The 12548-nt window shown below is 42.1% G+C and overlaps 1 protein-coding gene across 4 annotated transcripts in view; it reads left to right on the top strand.

Moving 5' to 3' along the window:
* Positions 1-12548, top strand: part of ANKRD17 (ankyrin repeat domain 17) — an 89894-nt gene that overhangs the window by 51612 nt on the left and 25734 nt on the right. For all 4 annotated transcript variants that reach the window (XM_063335513.1, XM_063335512.1, XM_063335515.1 and 1 more), the window contains exons 8-15: positions 1520-1757; positions 2310-2501; positions 2872-2981; positions 3795-3882; positions 4923-5050; positions 5521-5664; positions 6226-6328; positions 7880-8635. In XM_063335513.1, the coding sequence (XP_063191583.1) occupies positions 1520-1757; positions 2310-2501; positions 2872-2981; positions 3795-3882; positions 4923-5050; positions 5521-5664; positions 6226-6328; positions 7880-8635 (1759 nt within the window). The remainder of the gene's footprint in view (positions 1-1519; positions 1758-2309; positions 2502-2871; positions 2982-3794; positions 3883-4922; positions 5051-5520; positions 5665-6225; positions 6329-7879; positions 8636-12548) is intronic.

The raw sequence follows: 12548 nt of genomic DNA, 5'->3' as shown, positions 1-12548 counted from the left end.
TTGTGTCTGGAGAAGAGGTTTTGTGGTTGTGGTTTCTAGCTTGGTGCGATGGCTGCAATTTGCCACTTATGAGTTAATCTGAGCTCAAGGTATGCTTACCTTGTTCAATGACAGCCTTGGGGTCGCCTCCTGCTCCTGCTAAGCTGCTGGTTTTTCTACACAGCCTCCTGTGTTTTGTGTGTCAGACCTTTTCCCATTACGGTTACTACAAGCCTGACCGATGGCAGCTTCCTCATGGAGAAGACTAGCTTGGAGAGTTTGTGTGGTTGGTGGTCCATGGTGCCCAAGCTGGTCTCTGCTGCTGTCTCAACAAAAGGGGGATTGGATGGCAGTCAGATATGTCACCGTCAGGCCGCCAGTGTAAACACAGAGCTGAAAAGCCACTTCAAATCCTTCCTGAATTTATGGCATAAAAAAACATGATGAAGATCATATGCTCAAATATTTTCTTTGCTTCCAAAGGAAGAAAGCAAACTTAGGAGCTATGTTTTGGTAAAACGAGTTTGACAGCATGATAATGGTACCTGGAAAATCCTGCCAAGGGAAGGCTGTGGTTCAGGTGGCTCCTGAGATGTATGAGGAACTCCTGCCATGTGCTCTTGTCTCGGCTTTTCTCTCGGAGGGAGAAAGTAGGTCCTGACTCTGCTATTAAATTGAGCAGTGAAATAGTTTTGCAGGAGCCAAGAGGCAGGCAATGTCATTGTGCACGGCTTCTTTCCAAGAAAGAAAGGAGGCAAAATTGCTAAATCTGAACCCTGTCTTCTCTTCCACGTCTTTCCCCAAAAGCTGGGAATGTGCAATGTTAATACTCCGAGACACTAACAGTCTGCATGGACGTGAGGGCAAACTCTGTTCCTGACATGAGTTGTTCTTATAACTAAAATACACGAGGTTTAACAAATAATGCAACTGCATGTTGAATTTAAAACAAAATTCCCACTCTTAGGCAAAGCAGGGAGCATTGCTATGGAGTGACTTGTTTGCAAAGTCAGGGTTTTGTAGTTGTTAGTGAGAACATCAAAACCTATTCTTGCATCTGAGAGAAGATTTTTTTTTTTGACTGAAAATTCCCTTAATACTCCTGTATTTATTGCTGCTTGTATTGTTAGCAGTAAATTTGTTGGCAGAACGCGAGAAGAAATACATTTGAGTGGTAACTTATTGTCCATCGGAACGCTTGGACTTGAGTCTGATAGGAAGAAGCTGACCAGCTTGTTACTTATGCCAGTGGCAGGAAAGTTTGTTACGTGGTTCACAATGTTTTGGTTTTTGAATTGAACATATTCAGTAACACATGCTTGAACCTTCTTCTTGTGCCTGTTTAAGAGTAGATCTTTAGCCTCAAATACTTAAGAAAACTGTTAGGCAAGTTACATTGTATTTTTTGACTTCTTCGCTCACTTGTTTCTTTCTGTGTCTTCTGACGGAATCTGACTTGGTGAGTGCTTGAAGCTTCGGAGAAGAGGAGGGATTTTTCTGTTTTGATGTTTCTTTTGATCTTGGTTTTTTGAATTCCTAGGATGGCCATGTGGAAGTGGCAAGGTTACTTCTTGACAGCGGAGCTCAGGTGAACATGCCCGCTGACTCTTTTGAGTCTCCCTTGACTCTGGCAGCCTGTGGTGGGCACGTGGAACTGGCAGCTTTGTTAATTGAACGTGGAGCTAACTTGGAAGAGGTAAACGATGAAGGATACACACCACTAATGGAAGCAGCTAGAGAAGGCCATGAAGAGATGGTGGCACTGTTACTGGGGCAAGGTAACTATTGCAGTGCCTTCTGTGGACTGTAATTCCGTAGGCCTCTGCATACGGTGGGGAGGTGGGGAGGAGAAGCTGAGTAATTTGATCTCGTTCTTCAACATCTTTTGAACTCACCCCTCCCACTTTTTGGTAAGTTAGTGATTTTTGGGTTGGTTTTTTTTTTTAAACAAAATATCCTTTGCTTTACTCTTTTACTTAGTAAGTAGTTATTCTCATTTGTTTGTCACCAGGTTTGTGTTTTTTAGACATCGAATAGTGAACAGTTAATGTGGTAACTTGCACTCTGCACGATGGCCTTGGCCTATCCTGAGATGGTGTTATTGCTGAAGTGCTTTGAGGCCCTCAGAGGGTTTTCCAAACAGTTAAATAAAGTTGAAATCTTTTAGTTGGATACACTGTGATTTTTAGAAGGAAATTTCTGCAGCTCTAGAGATGAGATGTAATCAGAAGATGCCTTGTGCCTTAGGAAATGGCTTTGTCTGTCGATACTGGTTTCAGTAACTGGTGTTTTCTGATGTATCTGTGGTTTTGGTGTTTTGTTTTTTGAAGGAGCAAACATCAATGCTCAAACAGAGGAGACGCAAGAAACAGCATTGACTCTGGCTTGCTGTGGAGGTTTTTTGGAGGTTGCTGATTTTCTTATTAAAGCAGGAGCTGACATAGAACTTGGTTGTTCCACACCTTTGATGGAGGCTGCTCAAGAGGGTCATTTGGAGCTGGTTAAATATTTATTAGCTGCAGGTATGGAGTAACTTTGTTAACAGTTCTGTAGAGTCTTAAAATAACTTTAAGAGAAAAATACCTTTTTCCATATTCATTCCAATTTCATTAGCAGCTGCTTGAACTTGGCAGCAAAGCTTTGTGGAACCTGAAGTAATCTGCTAGTTGGATGCTAATTTAGCTTCTGAAGGTTAAATTGATGTAAACTCGCTTGGAACTGAACTTCTAGTTTATTTTTTTTATTCCTCTAGAGTATGACTAAGTTGTCAGTTTCATAGATGTTGGACTGGAAGGGGGAAGTTAAGAATCACCTGGTAAAGATTGTGAAGAGACTTGCATGTTTTCTGTGATGAACTTCATAACGTTTACTTCCTCGTTACTGCTGCTGCAGGGGCTAACGTGCATGCAACAACAGCAACCGGGGACACAGCCCTGACATACGCCTGTGAAAATGGCCATACTGATGTAGCAGATGTCTTACTTCAGGCAGGTGCTGATCTGGTAAGTCATCACCTTCTTAACTTTATTTCCTAATTAATTTTTTTATTAATGTCCATTTACTTTTTGGGGGGGGTCTTGTGTTCATTGCTGAAAACTTCTGAGTTTACTGTTAGTTGTTATAGTTGTATTTGAATTACCTTTAACCTTTTTCTTTTAACTAAGTGGGAGTTAGTGATGCTTTCCTAATGGATTTTAGGTTGTTTAATTACCTGAAAGTGCTTAGGTCAGTTGCAGTACTTTGGCGGTTGATGTCTAAAGCATTTCCGAGCTGTTCAAGGTTGCTTGTACAGAAAAATCGGAGATTTTTTTCTTTTGTCATGTGCATCCTGAATGGTGTTTAGCTTAGAGTTGTTGAGCTGATGATGGGTTAATACTGGTATCTGCAAATTTCTTCTGTTCCTTAAGGAGCGAACAGTTGCTAGTTCTGTTCTGATGTGATCTATTTGGTGTACTGGAATGGAATTAAGATGATGGAGGTAAATCGATTTTTACATTTCAGTAGGCTTATACACCAATATGTTATCAAAAACTGCAGTTAAGCATGACATGTTTTGTTCAACTAAAATCCCCACCGGGTGCTTGAATGCTTCTTGTCCAGGAGTCTCAGACCTGTGCAAAGGTAGCTAGATAGTTTCATCTGTCTGCAAGGTACACTCAGTTCAGATGTTACTTCAGTTTGTGTCTGTAGTTTGTGAAACACTAAAAAGGGATCTCCCACGTCGGGTGTCTTTCCTTTCCAAAAACCAAAAGGCTGAATTGCCTCCTTTCACGCATGTTAATGTTGAATTTTAAGCCTTTCCTTATCTGCTCTAGGAGCACGAATCGGAAGGTGGAAGAACTCCTCTCATGAAAGCTGCAAGGGCTGGTCATGTTTGCACTGTTCAGTTCTTGATTAGCAAAGGTAAGACTGGGGAAAGGTTTTGGTTTTCCTGCTGTTGGAAATGCTGGAAGTTAAGAACATGTCAGTACTAGTGTAACTTCCTTGGATCTGTTTCACATGTTTTAACTGTAGTAGTGATTCTCAAACTAAGCAGGCAACGATCACCTCTGGTTTCTGGTGGGATTAGTGGGAACTGCAGCTGCTTCTAAAAACAGTTCTATATTGCAGTCTGTAATTCCTAGTAAAAGCAGCGACAGTAGTAGTGGATTCTGGGTGTCTCCGTGCTCCCGGTGTTTTTGAACACTCTCTTTGCAGAAGTTTAATTTCAAGTGCATGTTTGTTTCAGAGTTTTGACTACAACTTGCTGTGTGTTGTCAGAACTGTCAGCTCCAGCCTTACATCGCTGTTGAACGCATGGAGTTGATACAGAGCTTGGAAGCGCTGTTTTCTCTTGCTTGAGCTGATACTGAGGGATTTTTCTTGTACCTTCCTCCTGTGGCACAGAACTGGCCTAAAGCTTCCGGGGTGGTTTAATTTCCCCTGTGTAGTTTGTAGAGGAAAGAAGCAGAGCTGCAATTAGTCTTGCTGATGCCAAGATGCATGGACCTGTGCGCTGGATCTTAGCCTTTGTTTTTTGGTTTTCTATTTTTCTTTTTTTAAAGAGGCATATCTCTGGCACAGTTGTTGGCAAAGTGAAAAAGCAATAGGTTGACCTACTATGTGGTGTTCCAGACTTGGCAACATCACTGTTTGAACAGAGAGTTTGGAGTGCTACTCCAGGCAGGGTTGCTAATCTTCTTGGGGCCATATATGCCCAGAGTTTAACTCCCTTTAAAGCATTAGGCAGCTGGCAAGACCTTGAGTTTAGTAGCTGTGATGTGTTCAATGGTCTCGTGGTGACAGTAATAATTGACTGTTCAATTTATTTATCAGTTGTAAGACTGCAGCCTTGGAGAGCTATGTTTTCATATTTAAGAAAAGAAGTTAATTTCCTGTCTCTTTTGGTAGAGGAGAATGGGTTGAAGTCTTTTTCAATAATCTTTCCCCCTCTGTTTTTGAAGGAGCAAACGTGAATAGGACCACAGCTAACAACGATCACACAGTGCTGTCGCTGGCCTGTGCTGGAGGTCATCTGGCAGTTGTGGAGTTACTGCTAGCTCATGGTGCTGATCCTACGCACAGGCTGAAGGTTTGTTGCTCAAGTACCGTATTTTCCTCTGAGCTAGTCTTTCATCTTAAAACTAAGGATATCTGAACGAATTTGGTCCTCTCGTGTTCTCTGCAAGTGGCCCAACATGTCGTGATTTAAATAGGAGACCTAAGAGCTGGTATGTCCATGGAGAGTTATTATGCTCATGAGCATATTTATAGAAGTTAGAGTTAGGAAGAGTGCAGGTCTACTGATTACCTACCGTGAACGTAAAAGTTGCACTTGAGTTCTAAGTTCAGAATTGTGGAAGAGGAAAGAAAATTTTAACAAGTACTAGTTATTGTGGAAATACTTCAGAGAACATAAGTTTAGATGTGGGCTTACTGCAGACTGAATGAATATTTATTAACCCAGTCTTAATATGTACTGTGTCATGTCTCCCAAAACGCTTCAGTGTTGGCCTGTTTTGATGATGCTGTGTTCTAATACTGTGATCTTTCCTTCCTTAGGATGGATCAACGATGTTAATAGAGGCAGCAAAAGGTGGTCATACCAGTGTGGTTTGTTACCTTCTAGATTACCCAAACAACTTGCTTTCTGCTCCTCCACCTGATGCTACTCAGCTGACCCCACCATCCCATGATTTAAATAGGGTAAGATTTAAGGGCTGGGTATCTGTGGATTTGTGGGGCTTTTTTGCATTTCTTGTTGCAACTTACTCAGAGTTTAAAGAAGCATCGTACCATTTTGGTGAACACACTGAAAGTTACTTTGAGCTGTTTTGAAAATGGTGAATTCTCTTTGAGCATCACTGTGTAGTGCTTTCATCGTTCTTCTTACTGGTCTATAAATATTTTTGAAAAAAATGAGCAGGAAAAAAACCCCAGCAAGTGAAAAGGTCTGTTTTAATGAGGCTCTTACTGAGTTATGTTTGTGGCCCTTTTTGGCTTGTATTGGCTTTACCACAGTATAGCACTCTACCGTGCTGAGATGAGTCTTGCTTGGCAAGTAATTTCTTAGGTTAAAAATGCAAAGTGCGTACAAGTCAGATGATCTCAAATTGTTGACGATTGAACTCAGTGTTTAAACAAAAGTATTAAATGTTATTAGTTACCATGAAAGTCTGCTTTTCTAACAGGTTTTGTTTACCTTCTATTGAATAATAACTAGATTAGAGTATGAGAAAAGTAATCTGTTAGTATCCAACATTTTAGGCTCCTCGTGTACCAGTGCAGGCGCTGCCCATGGTCGTCCCACCCCAGGAGCCTGACAAACCCCCTGCTAATGTCGCCACAACCCTTCCCATCAGAAATAAAGGTCAGTCTTAGTTCCGAAGCTTGTTTTCTAAGTATCCTTCCCAAGTAGAAGATAGAGGGTTGCACTTCTAGCAGAGTAGTTCCTATGAAGAGTGTTTATGGATTCAGTCAACGAAACGGCAATTTAATATATTATTTTTTTTTTTTAAGGATTGCTTATCTGCTAAATATGAGGTATCAGTCATCTAACCCTGTAATCATAAAGCGTCAAGAAATCTGCCTAAGTAAATATGTTAAAATATATGTTAGTCTGACGTAGTGGACTAATGCAAAACGTCACCCAGAAGCCTATATGAATTTGATAATGGAAGTTGTAAAAACAACTGTAATCTCCATACTGTAGTTGATTGGATAACTTGCATTTACTTAGGATAGTAGTCCTGGAGGAGGTTTGACTAATTTGATTGAAGGCGGAATTTCTTGTGCTATAAAACACTTAGTCTGATGTGGCTCAGGTCCTCCTAGGGCTAAATTTGCATCTATTTTTATATCGCCATTTTGACACTTAAGGCTTTCTGTACTTAAGAATTCTCTTCCCAAACAATTTTTGTCAAGGATCAGCAGTAGTGCAAATACAGGCGTGCATGTCATAAAATTAATACTGTGTGTACACTTGTATTGTTCTGGAAATACAGCGAGGATGACTGGAAGAAACTGGGCACCTCCACTGCCTCAGACCCTGAGTTTTGATTTGCCTTTCGCCCTTCAAAATTAACCGATTGTTCCTTCTCCAACCGGTATGGCAGACCATGTCAGCTGTGTTACTGTGGACTTCTTCATAAAAGATGAATTGGATTAGTCCATCACTCGTCCTTACAGGAAGGCTGAAATATTTGCCTTGCCTGGGCAGAGAGCTGAGTTTTGACACAGGCAAAATCATGTCTGCTATGGATAAAACGTAGTGGCTAAACATACCCTGTTAGATCACGTTAAATATAAATGGCTATCCGGGGTTCTAGCGCTGTTTGTCAGCTGGGCAAAGCTGGATACCTGTAGCGAAAGGATTCAGTAGTCCTAGAAAGTGTAGTGCTTCCTAAAACGTACTAAGTTATTCACAAAACTGGTGGCCTAGAACAAGTCACCTGTCCCTCGAGATGTTTTTACGTCACTTTTGCTGTGCTTCAGGGCTGTAACCATACGTTTATGTCTTAACACGATAACAGACGCAAAACATCACGTAAAGAGGCAGCATATCCTTTCTTTTTGTTTCCATTTCTCGTGTAGCACCACTTGAGAACAGCGGCTCTTGAGACAATCGCTTCATTTGGCAAAAGTATAACGATTGTTGGAGTAAATATGTCAACGTAGTGCAGGGTTATTTGGAACGTATGCGCAGTAATCCGTACTGTTAAATTGCAACCCGACTGCTGTGTTAAAATTGATAGCGAAAGATACGGTTTTCTTGGAGGGCCTTCACAGTACACGCTGACCTTCTGTGGGTGCTGTGTCTTGGTGCATAACCGGCCATTTAGCATCCCAACAGTAGCTCTATAATGAGGATGCCATTCGTATGCACTTCCATTGGTTCTGAGGGGGTTTCTTTTTCACACAGCTGCTTCTAAACAAAAGTCCAGCAGTCATTTGCCAGCAAACAACCAGGATGTACAGGGTTACATCACCAATCAGTCTCCAGAGAGCATTGTAGAAGAGGCTCAGGGCAAGTTGACAGAGCTGGAGCAGAGGATAAAAGAAGCCATAGAGAAGAACGCTCAGCTGCAGTCCCTGGAATTGGCACACGCTGACCAGCTCACCAAAGAGAAGATTGAGGAGCTGAACAAAACGAGAGAGGAACAAATTCAGAAGAAGCAAAAGATTCTGGAGGAACTGCAGAAAGTGGAGCGTGAGTTACAGCTGAAAACTCAGCAGCAGCTCAAAAAGCAATATCTAGAGGTAAAAGCGCAAAGAATCCAGCTCCAGCAGCAGCAGCAGCAACAGTCTTGCCAGCATCTGGGACTACTGACTCCCGTTGGGGTAGGAGAACAACTATCAGAGGGAGACTATGCGCGATTACAGCAAGTGGACCCCATCTTGCTTAAAGATGATCCTCAGCAAGCTGCTGCGCAGACGGGTTTTGCACCAATTCAGCCTCTGGCGATGCCACAAGCTTTGCCTCTGGCAGCAGGTTCCTTACCTCCGGGGTCCATCGCAAATCTTACAGAACTGCAAGGTGTTATAGTTGGACAGCCAGTATTGGGCCAAGCACAACTAGCAGGGCTGGGGCAAGGAATACTGACAGAAACACAGCAAGGGTTAATGGTAGCCAGCCCTGCTCAGACGCTCAATGACACGCTGGATGACATCATGGCAGGTGGGTTTATATTGTTATGAGCAGGTATAATATTTGCTTGACCAGTTGAGGGGATGTCCACTTCTTTGTGTGTGTGTGTGTGTTTGTGTATTCCCGCTAGCTCAACGGCAAGTCCCACTAGCCTACTGCTCCCTGTCTTGAGGAGGTCAGGAAACTAGATTTAACTTTTCAATTTGCAGGGTTGCCTTTCCTTTTGTTGAGCTAACCGGTGCTTGTTTGTCAGGTTGGTATGGCGGAAGTGGCTTTTTTGACTCCTTGATAGTTCGGGGGGAGATGCGCTAGGGTCTGACAGTTCTGTTTTGGCCTGTTTGTGGCTCAGGAACAACGTCTTCATGTTACCGGTCAGTACTTCGTACTAACTGACTGAAACCTGGCTTGGAGCACTCACAATAGGCTTAGAGCCACTACAGCACCACGACAAGCCCATAGTGCGTGAGGAACCTTGTAGGCTTGTCTTCTGAATGAGAACTGCTCTAGCTGGCCTTGAATAGTCCGCCTATTGGAAGCTTTTACTTCTCTTTGGAAAAAAAGATGGTAACCCTGTGACTTTCAAAAATGTCCACTCATGAAAGTGCACGCTTTTCCAGTGAAAAACAAATTTAGCCTTACTAAATTCTTTTTAATTGTTTTAGAGAATTCCTTACCCTGTGATGTTAAGTGCTTCAAGGCTTTAGGTAGTAAAATAGAAGAATGAAACAAGTTTTAAATACCATAGCAAATGAGGGTTGTTAGTATTGCTTTCCTTTACACCTGCTTCAGTTGCACTTAATACTCTCTCCGTGTAAGTAGTCGCTGAAACGCTCATTTTGACTACTTAGCTGAATACAGATTAACCGTTAGGAAATAGTATTAAAAAAAATCATGTCACTTGATGAGAATTTGCTGAGGTGCTCTTGATGGAGCTGATGTACTTTCGTTGTTCAAAGTGCTGTCTGTTTTGACGAGTCCACTTGGTATAAGGTGTCAGGATGAGGTGTGTGTGCTGGAGAAAGGACAGGTCTCGGAGAAGGTCCCGCATATACTGCAAGAGATACTTACTGGAGTACAATAATGGTACAGAATGAATAGAAGGTATGGTAATGGCTAAAAATAACAGGTGGTGATTGTTTAAAATACTTCCAAAATTAAGTACCTGATAAGTAACCTGATGTTCAGGTGAAGCCTTGTTAAAGGTCACGGAAGCTTATAGGAGCTACAGAGATTCTTTTCTGGGTATCTGGTGTGAGAGAGCCGTAGCCTGGACATAGAGATTGGAAGCTGACAGTGGATAAAAAACAAACTCGATGCATGAAAAAGTAGATAAAACTACATGCATCGGTAGTGAAGATTTGTCTCAAGTGGAGCTGCTGGGATCCATCCCAATACCAGCTGCTCAATGGAAGAGATGGAATAATCACAGTTCTTGGCTACGTAGGAGGAATCTGTGCAGCGCGCTTCACTTGCATTTAAAGATAACCCAAAATTTGAGTTACGACACTTGTTATGTGTTTAACTGCATATAACATCTTGAGAATCTGTGATTTCAGGGCATCTGCCGTGTTCCCAAGTGCTCAGTGTGCCTTTTTGGAAAGGTCAGGGATTTCCAAGTGCATTTGAGTGACTGTTTTTGTGCGACATGGTCCCAGGTGTCAGTAATGCATGCACATGTGTGGCTGGGAATGAGATCTGAGTTGGGCTCTAGGAGGCATTTGTAGCAAATCAGTTAAAAGCTGTACGGATGCAATTCCATCTTTACTTTTCTGTGCAGTGGCTGGGTTTAGGGTTTTTTCTAAGCGGGAGCAGACACAGAGCTGAGCATAAAACCTAAGTGCCAGCTTGAATCCACATAGCAGAATTTAGCGTGGAGGTGAAATGGGCATAAGGTAACACAAAACACTTAAGCAGCAGCTAAATCTTTTATCAGTAGCTTTGTGTATTGCTTTAATAGGAACCCTCTGGAGTATTCCCATGGATTTAAATCTCTTCCCGAGATGAGTTTAGTTCCATAACAGAGCTGTGGCTTGCAGCACTGGTGACAAAACCAAAGCTTCACCTTGACTGTGCAAACTTTATCTAAGGTTTACCTCGGTGCTTAATTAGTGGCAAACAATGAGTTTAATTTTCCCACTTTAAGTAGTTGTTTAAGACAAGGCCAGGTGTGCGAGTGCTGGTGTGTCAGAGGCGAGGACAAGACATGGGGATTGCTGTGGAGGTCAAGTGGTGCTGCTGGGTCAGCTCTGGGACCTCAGAGCAGGATCCCTCGCTGATAGAGAAGCTAATTGGTGTTATCAGAGCCTTACACCATTTGCCTGGGAACACAGGGAGAAAATGTACAAAATTAAGGGGTTTGGGGTTTTGTTTGTGGTTTTTTTTTTTAAGAAAAAAGTAGAGTAAGTTGGAAAAGTAGTAAATAATCTTTCTGTTATAACTTGGGTCTCCTGTGTGGTCCCGCTGGAGCTGCTGACAAGCAGAAGCTCGGCTCTTCAGCTTCAGGCGTGGGACAGGCGCTGTGCTTGCTGCGAGGCCAGGGAATAGATGCATTTTTAGGGTTAGTTATGTAACTCTAGAATGAAAACAACATTAACAATTTAACATTGCATATGTGAAATGGTGTGTTAAGGACATAAAGAAAAAATTATATCCCTGTTTTCAGTTGCAAACTTTTATGTCCAGTAACAGAGCCTCACAAAGAGCTTCAGGAATCTTGAAGCACTTGGTAAGCCGAGTTTCTGGAAGCTACCTTGTGGGATGAGCCAGTTTGAACTGTAACTGTCTAAATTAATACATAAGAAAGAACAGGCATTGACTAAGTTCTTCACAGAAACTCAATACTGAAAAAATAACTGTAGGGCGCCCATATCGCAGAAAATCCAGGAGGTTCTGTCCCACTTGGGACCTGCGCAGGAGCCGCAGAGAAGTGAGGATGAAACTTTTCTGCACTGCTCTAACTACAGTTGGTTGCAATTGTTCTTGCAAATGGGTGGTAAATGCATTGAGAGCTTTGTCCTTGGAATATTCAGGGCTGTTAATGCACAGAAGCCATGCCCTGTGTTTGTATTGCAATTCAGAACATAACTTTGACTCTGGTAATTCACGGCATGTTACGCATCTGAAGTGTTCTCTGTTGATTTTAAGCATGTGTGGCAGGAACACAGCTTTTAATAGCTTAAGAGGGTACAGAGAAATGGGGGGCAGAGGACAACACAAGAACAAGAAGACAAGAACTGGAACAAGCCTATTGAGTTGGCTTGAAATTAGCTGGAAAAAAGTGGAGGTATCTAATGTATTTCTTATAAGTCTTTTTTCCAGTCCCTCATCTTGACTTATTGCAATGTAAAGTGAAACAGATTTGTTTTTTAATACGTCTACTGTTGACGTTACAGCAGGTCAGAAATAAATGTGTAAGAGCAATGCTGTGCCCGCACCCTGACAACACTAGAAGGAAACTTAATGGTCGACATAAAGATGAAATGGGATTATAAGGGTGCTTTGTTTCACTTAAGGTCTTGCACTTAGTGAAAATACGAAGTATTAGGGGAAGCGGCAAACTTGAACAGTGCAAACAACCCTGTGTTCCTTTTCAAAATGTCAGCCTTTTTTCCAGACATGCCTTTTGATTTAGGATGTAGATCAGGAAAGAAAAAATCCCATTGGCTTAAATGTTAAGTATCTTGTGCTATTTTTCAGGCTTTTTAATTTGTCATCTTGGCTGTTTTCTTTCCTCCCCTGGTAGCGGGGCTGCATTTGTAAGGCCAAATGCTTCTCTGGATGGTGAGATGGTTGGGCTTGGGGGAGAAATTAGCAGCTGTGAGGATGTCTTTTATTTATTTATTTAAGCTAAGAGAAAGTGGAGATGTCCAGAAAGAAATCAATACGAAGAGCAGCTACGGTTGTAATAGCAGTAAGCACAAACCAGGTTGTCTAACATCCAAGC

This window comes from Chroicocephalus ridibundus, chromosome 5 (genome assembly GCF_963924245.1).
Source record: "Chroicocephalus ridibundus chromosome 5, bChrRid1.1, whole genome shotgun sequence".
Classification (NCBI taxonomy): domain Eukaryota; kingdom Metazoa; phylum Chordata; class Aves; order Charadriiformes; family Laridae; genus Chroicocephalus; species Chroicocephalus ridibundus.
This window is presented reverse-complemented; position numbering and strand designations above follow the sequence as displayed.